General features: G+C 35.4%; 1 protein-coding gene across 1 annotated transcript; it reads right to left on the minus strand.

The window, feature by feature from the left end:
• Positions 1 to 1,454: 1,454 nt before the first annotated feature.
• On the minus strand, positions 1,455 to 3,838 carry LOC138701621 (uncharacterized protein C1orf198 homolog). The gene is made up of 2 exons (XM_069828698.1): positions 3,243 to 3,838; positions 1,455 to 3,087 (listed from the first exon to the last, which is right to left on the minus strand). The coding sequence occupies exons 1-2, from the start codon at positions 3,534 to 3,536 to the stop codon at positions 2,320 to 2,322; spliced, it is 1,062 nt and encodes a 353-aa protein (XP_069684799.1). The 5' UTR covers positions 3,537 to 3,838; the 3' UTR covers positions 1,455 to 2,319.
• Positions 3,839 to 6,902: the final 3,064 nt, after the last annotated feature.

The following is a 6,902-nucleotide window of genomic DNA, read 5'->3' on the forward strand; positions in this document are numbered from 1 at the left end:
GGTTCAATACCCGGCCCAGAACAATTTTTCCCTTGAAATTATTCAAATCAGCTTCTATTTGAAAGCTAGATTTGCATAATAAAAGTCATTGTTCGTTAACAAAAAACTTCCATGTGGAATTTCGGGTAAATATGGGAGAGCGAGTCATATATAAACCAAATAGACAACGCCAGCTCTCTTGTTGCTCTGAGGAATCCTTCCTATTCTCATCATTAGATAGCAGCACTGTCAGAGAAGTAACTGTGGAGGGGCCAAGCTAGATTACCAGTTTTGTTGTTTGCATAGAACAACTGCTCGGGAATTAGTTATCGGCCCCAGGGAGGTTGCCTGACATAGGAAGCTAGCGGAGTAGCTAGTTTAGCTCCGACACACATTTGAGTTGTAATTACGGACTTGATTTGTAAGTTCAAGATATCATCAGAGGTAATGTATTGGGACTGACTAGCCAACTATTTGATAATGTTCACACTTACTTGTCTGTCACTCAGTTATCAATCAAACTAGATTCATGTACAGAATTATTTATTGTGGTTAGGAAATGTCGGATGTTTGTTATATTCTGTAGTTTAATACCCAGTTAAGCCTATTTGTGTTTGTTTGTGTCGACAATGATTCAGCTATTTCTTACTGTGCTAGTAGCATCCCATTTAGTTCTATTAATTTATTATTCATTCATTCACGTATTTAATATTGGCATATTTACATTCACTGATATTTATTATATCAATATAGATATTATTAGTTATTTTACATCCACCTTGGTCTTATCTTGTTATTTCCACTGCGCCATTTTGATAATTCTCATCCCCTTTAACATCTTGACAAAATAGATGTGTCCCAATATGTATGGAAAGTAGGAACCCACATAGGGAAGACATTTCATAACGTGGGAATCACTTGGAATTTTCTGATCCATTGTGTTAAATTACTTCATATCGGCCAGCAACTAGAAAGACAGTAATTTGCTTTAAGTTTGGACAAAGAATTACCTAATCCACATAGAGAAGAGGAGTCAATTCTTGAAACACCACACAAACAGTTTTAATTTGCGTATATAAAAGTATAAATCAAAATATAAACAGCAATTAAGTGAACAATTAAAACAATTTTTACAGGGTATGAATAATAAAGTGTCTCATTTTCTTCTTATCGAAAAATATTACCTATTTAGAAGTAATACACACTATCCTACAACAAATTGGATCATCCTAGTTTGCCAACATTAAAACTGCAAAATGTATTCTGTACACTCATTATGTACTGCTACACATATGTTTGCTATTTCACACATATGCTAGTTTCGTCGCCCTAAGTGGCGCAGTTGGTGTAGTGCTGGCCTTCTGAGCCTGAGGTTGTGGGTTCGATCCCAGCTCAGGTCAATGGCATTTAATTGTGCTTAAATACGACAGGTTCATGTCAGCAGATTTACTGGCATGTAAAAGAACTCCTGAGGGAAAAAATTTCGGCACACTGGCGACAATGATATAATCTCGACAGGTGCGAGCATTGTTAAATAAAACATAATTCAATTTAATTCATATGCTAGTTTCGAAGATACATTGATACCATACATAGGATGACAATGTAATGGAGACTAGAAAAAAATGTGGCACGAAATAATTATAGCATAATGTATTATTCCAGCACATGCTAGTAAATCTGTCTTTAATCAATCAATTTGATTCTATAACTTGACTTCTCAGCGAACAAACTGTAACTTCTGACTCATTAAGTAAAGATAAAAGTAGTGTAGGCTATTATGTTTCGTATACATAAAATTCGAATTCCAACACTACGTAGTCATGTTAGAGCTACAAAGGAACAAAACAAAATTCTTTATAATTGCTTCAGGTTGTTTAACACTGTAAAACTTACAGTATTTCATGAATTTTGAGTCTGTGATGATGGCTCAGAAATGAGTAACTTCTCAGTAAATTAATAACAATAAAAATTGAATTTTCAACACATAAGTTATCCTCAAGTGTGCACTAAATTAAACTCTAAATGAAAATAAAGACTTAACAAAGAATCAGTCTATCAAGAGCTTATACTGTAGACATGAACACAATATAGCCAAGCATTGCTAATCTATTTTGGCAATGAAAATATGTATAAAGAAATCTGTTGGCACTTGTGACGATGTGATTAAGGAACTGGTGCTGCCAAAATTTCTGTAGTACTGTGTGGTAACTGTAGCTGCCGGAAAATACAATCTATTGCTACACAGTAATGTTTGAGCAATCATCCTCAAAATGCACCACATTCTCACGAATTCAAGGCATCAGAGTTACCAACACACTCTAGCAAATTAACTAGGTGTTACCAATTGTCGAGGAAATCAAACCCGGTTTTTGGAACTGTGTCAGTTCCGGACGGAATCTTCAATTCAACATGAAAATTGTCGAGGCTGTCAAGACTAGTATCAGAATGTCTCTTATCTTCGCGGCCCTGCTTCTGCAATTGCTGATCCGCCAGGTCGTCACCCAGACTCTCCTGTAGGAGAGCAGTCTTTTCGGAATCTACTGGAGGGGCAGGTATACTTTGAGATTTTGGTTTACATGGTGGAGGGGGTGGAGGAGTTTTGGGTTTCGATATGACTGCTTTCCCCCCACCTTGTTTAGACTTAGCAGAACATACAACAGAACTGTTACTTTTATGCTGTACAAGAATTTCTCTTTCTGCCTCTTTACTATTACATGAAATGTCTCCAGCAGTTTTACTTACTGTAGACTTCAAAGTTTGTATCTTTAATAGAGCAGTCTTATTTTTTATTTTTGTTAGCAAATTATCATCCTCGTTCCCAGACTTTGGAGGAAACTTCAGTTTCGAAGCTATTGCTCCTGCTAATTTGGAAGAAGAACCACCCAAAACAACACTTGGAGGATCAACAAATGATACGCTACTGTGCGAGGTATGAGTTTTCTTACTTGGGGAAAATTTTTGTTTCTGTTGACTGGACACTGGAATATTTGATATAGTGTTCAGGCGTTTCCGTATCGGTTCTGCATTATCCACACTGCAGAGATTTAACTGACTTTGTGTCATCCACGTAAATGGTGCTGAATGTTCATCGCGCCATGTCAGACCCTAAAAGCAATTTTATCAATTAAAACGCTAGCATGTAGGCCTAGGGTAATATTTCATACTTCCTTAGAACAGCACAAGTCAAACAACTTCTGAGCATTTTTTTTTCTATTTCTATTAAAAGTTTCATCTTTAAATAATTAAATCTCAATACTTACGGAGCCCTTGACTCCTTCGTCGTCGGTAATATATTTATCTCCTGTTTGAAGTCGTAATCGTGGAAAATATTCAACTTCTGGTTGATCTTGAGGATAGAACGAATACTTCAATACTGCCTCCGGATAAATAATCGTTTCATTAATTACTTGATTTTGGTCCTTATAACTTAAAGTATGCCACAGATCTTCATAGGCATCTCTTGTAGCTGCAACATCAACGCTAATTCTCTCAGCAATAGGGTTCAAAGAATTGAAATACTCTTCAGCAAAGGACTGAACTGAAGCCATGCTCATCTTAGAGTCCTTGAAGTTCACAACGTACGGGCGTAAACCATTAAGACAATATAAAATTAAAATGCCTAAAGCGGCTGACAGAAGACGCTACGAGCCAGTGTCCAATATCTTGAGTTGTTAATATACATTTGCCACCATACTTGCATTTGATGCATAAAATCTTTTACGAAGAAAACATATTTCTGCCGTATAGGCTCTTTAATCAGACTGATCGAACACACAACAGCAGTTCAAAAACAAATGCAGGATGAAGGTAGCACTACCATTCACCCACTTGACAATAACAATTTTCTTTGATGAGCGCTAATGGCCGTATAGTTCATTGACATCTCGATAGGTGTGATTCGCTGTGAACAAAAATATATCGACTCGAGCCATAGATCGAAAAGAACTTGGAAGTTTATTTGTCTCGTTGCTTACGAGATTATACCGTAATCCCGTAAGCAACGATTTGTCTATAGTTGGAAGCACCGCCGTCTGGATTTTATATTACAATCCAGACGGCGGTGGTTGGAAGACATTGAGCTAAATCAACGAGTTAGATACTATAGAGAGGCTAAAGACCTCTGATCGGCGCTCCCTGCGGAGGCCAACAGTACTATGAATCGTTCCCTAAAAAACATGGCGTCTTTAGTACCACCAGCCTCCGCAAGGAGTGCTTATCAAAGGTACACTGTAACGAGTTGGTACATGTATTATATTTTTCACATACATCAATATTTAATTTAAACATTTCGCTATAGGTTTTTGTAAAAAGCTGATTTATAAATGAAAAAGTAATAATTAAGACTTTAAAATTTCCAAAAATGTCTCATTCCCTCGGATTTAAATGAAATGTACCGTAAATCATAATATTCGTTGCTGGATAATTAAACCCTCTCATTACAGGTACCATTGCCGCAGAGAATTATAAGCAGGGAAAGGATTTATATGTAAATACATATTTACTTATAAAGCTAATATAATTTATATTTTGCATTATCTTTATGTTTCACAATGTGTAGGGTTGAAAAATCCTACTTTTTTTTCCCATATTTTTCCATATTTTAGAGTTTAGTACATATTTTCGTTAATTTCCATATATTTTCCATATTTCATATAAAACAGTCCATATTATATTAGGTTTAACAATAAAACAAAACAAAATTCCATTAACTTTTAAAAATACATTTCAACAATAGAGATTTAAACACATGTTCAGTAATCCCTTTAACATCACAGTTATTTGAAAATTAGCAGTCCTATCAACAATGGGAAAGTAAGTTACAAAACTGTATTAATTTAATTTAAAATTTTTAACAGACTTCAGTTGTGCAGCTCAACAGTTAAATGCCAGTCAGAGTACACATAGGTTCAGTTTTGTAAATCATACTATAAAGACGGTAAATATGCCAAAAGTACGTCATTCAGTCAATTTAAAATCAAAACTAACAAGTTACATTTCAGAATTTAAAGAAGATGGTTTATCAACTGACAATAAAATATTATTTTGTAATTTGTGTCAGTGTGCAGTATCATCTACACAAAAGTTCCTGGTGCAACAACACATTACAACTAGTAAACATCAGGCCAACAAACAACTAAATTCCAAGCAGAGACAATTGTTTTTAACACAACCAACAACATCGAATGTAAGATCTGAGTTTAACATCGACCTGTGCCGTTCTCTCATCTCTGCTGATATTCCTCTCTACAAACTAAAGAATAAGGTCTTCAGGGAATTCCTTGAAAAATATACTCAACATACAATCCCGGATGAGTCAACACTTAGGAAGACGTATGCTCCATCCATCTACGATGAGACAATACAGAAGATAAGAGATGAAATTAAAGATAGTTCAATTTGGATTTCCATTGATGAGACTCCCGACAAAGAAGGTAGACTTGTTGGTAATGTAGTTATCGGTTTGTTAAGTGAACAATATTCTGAACGAATTCTTTTACATTGTGATGTTCTAGAAAAGTGCAATAACAAAACTATAGTTAAACTGTTCAACGAAGCTATGGGTATCCTGTGGCCAAAGGGTATTATGTACGATAATGTGTTATTCTTTATTAGCGATGCTGCCCCTTATATGGTCAAAGCTGGACAAGCATTATCTGTTGTATATCCTAAATTGACTCATTTTACTTGTGTGGCGCATGCATTTCATCGTGTGGCAGAAGTGGTCAGAGACAATTTCCCTAAAGTAGATTTGTTGATTTCATCAGTGAAAAAAGTATTTCTCAAAGCTCCCAGTAGAGTTAACGTGTTGAAAGAAATGTACCCTGAAATTCCATTGCCACCAAAGCCAATTTTAACTAGATGGGGTACATGGCTAGAAGCAGTTGAATATTATGCCGAACATATAGACTCTATTAACAATGTTCTCCTTGCATTGGACTCTGAAGATGCAGTCTCAATTGATACTGCGAAAACAGTTACCTGTGACATAAGTGTGAAGAATGACTTAGCTCACATTCAGCATACATTTTCATGCATCATAAAAACGCTCAAAAGTCTCCAAAATAGGCACCTTTCACTATCTGAAAGTTTTGAAATTATAAATAGTACTGTGGAACAACTGAATCGTGGTAGAGGTAAAGTTGCAGATGCAGTAAGAGCTAAGGTGGACACTGTACTTTCAAAAAACCCTGGATATGAAGAACTACAAAAGGTTGTTGCTGTGATGAGTGGTGAATCAACAGTGAAGATTAACTTGGACTTATCCCCAGCAGACATTGTGAAATTGAATTATGTACCAGTTACTTCTTGTGACGTCGAACGCTCTTTTAGTCAGTATAAATCTATCCTCAGAGACAATAGAAGAAGATTCACTTTTCAGCACTTGAAAGAAATGTTTGTAACCTATTGTTATGGTAACAGACAATAAAAATTGTGTTTTGTTGAAACTACATTGGAAGATAAGGTACGTCCATTATATTTTTTGTTTAGTTTGATTAAAATGTACCAATATTTAACGTACATAGTCATTTTTTTATAATTTTAAGTCCATATTTAATTCCATATTTTGGTAAAAATCCATATTTAATTCCATATTTTGGTAAAAATAACTACATATATATTTACATATTTCATATATTTTTAGTCCATATAAATCCGTTCCCTGCTCATAATCCATGAAGTGATAACGACAGCAGTAGGCCTAATGCTGATGGGCGGACTGTCAAAGAAGTTCGGCATAATGGTTCTTCATTTATTTATAAGCGTTTAGATAAAGTAGTGACTTCATCGGACACTGTCACTCTTTGTGCGGAGCGTGACTCGTTGAGCTAAATACTAAAATCACAGTCTACTATATACAGTCGCGAAGCTCAATATATAGTAAAAATGCAAACATGGGCAGTTGCCCACCACTAGGATCG

The sequence above is a fragment of the Periplaneta americana genome, chromosome 6 (assembly GCF_040183065.1).
Source record: "Periplaneta americana isolate PAMFEO1 chromosome 6, P.americana_PAMFEO1_priV1, whole genome shotgun sequence".
Lineage (NCBI taxonomy): Eukaryota > Metazoa > Arthropoda > Insecta > Blattodea > Blattidae > Periplaneta > Periplaneta americana.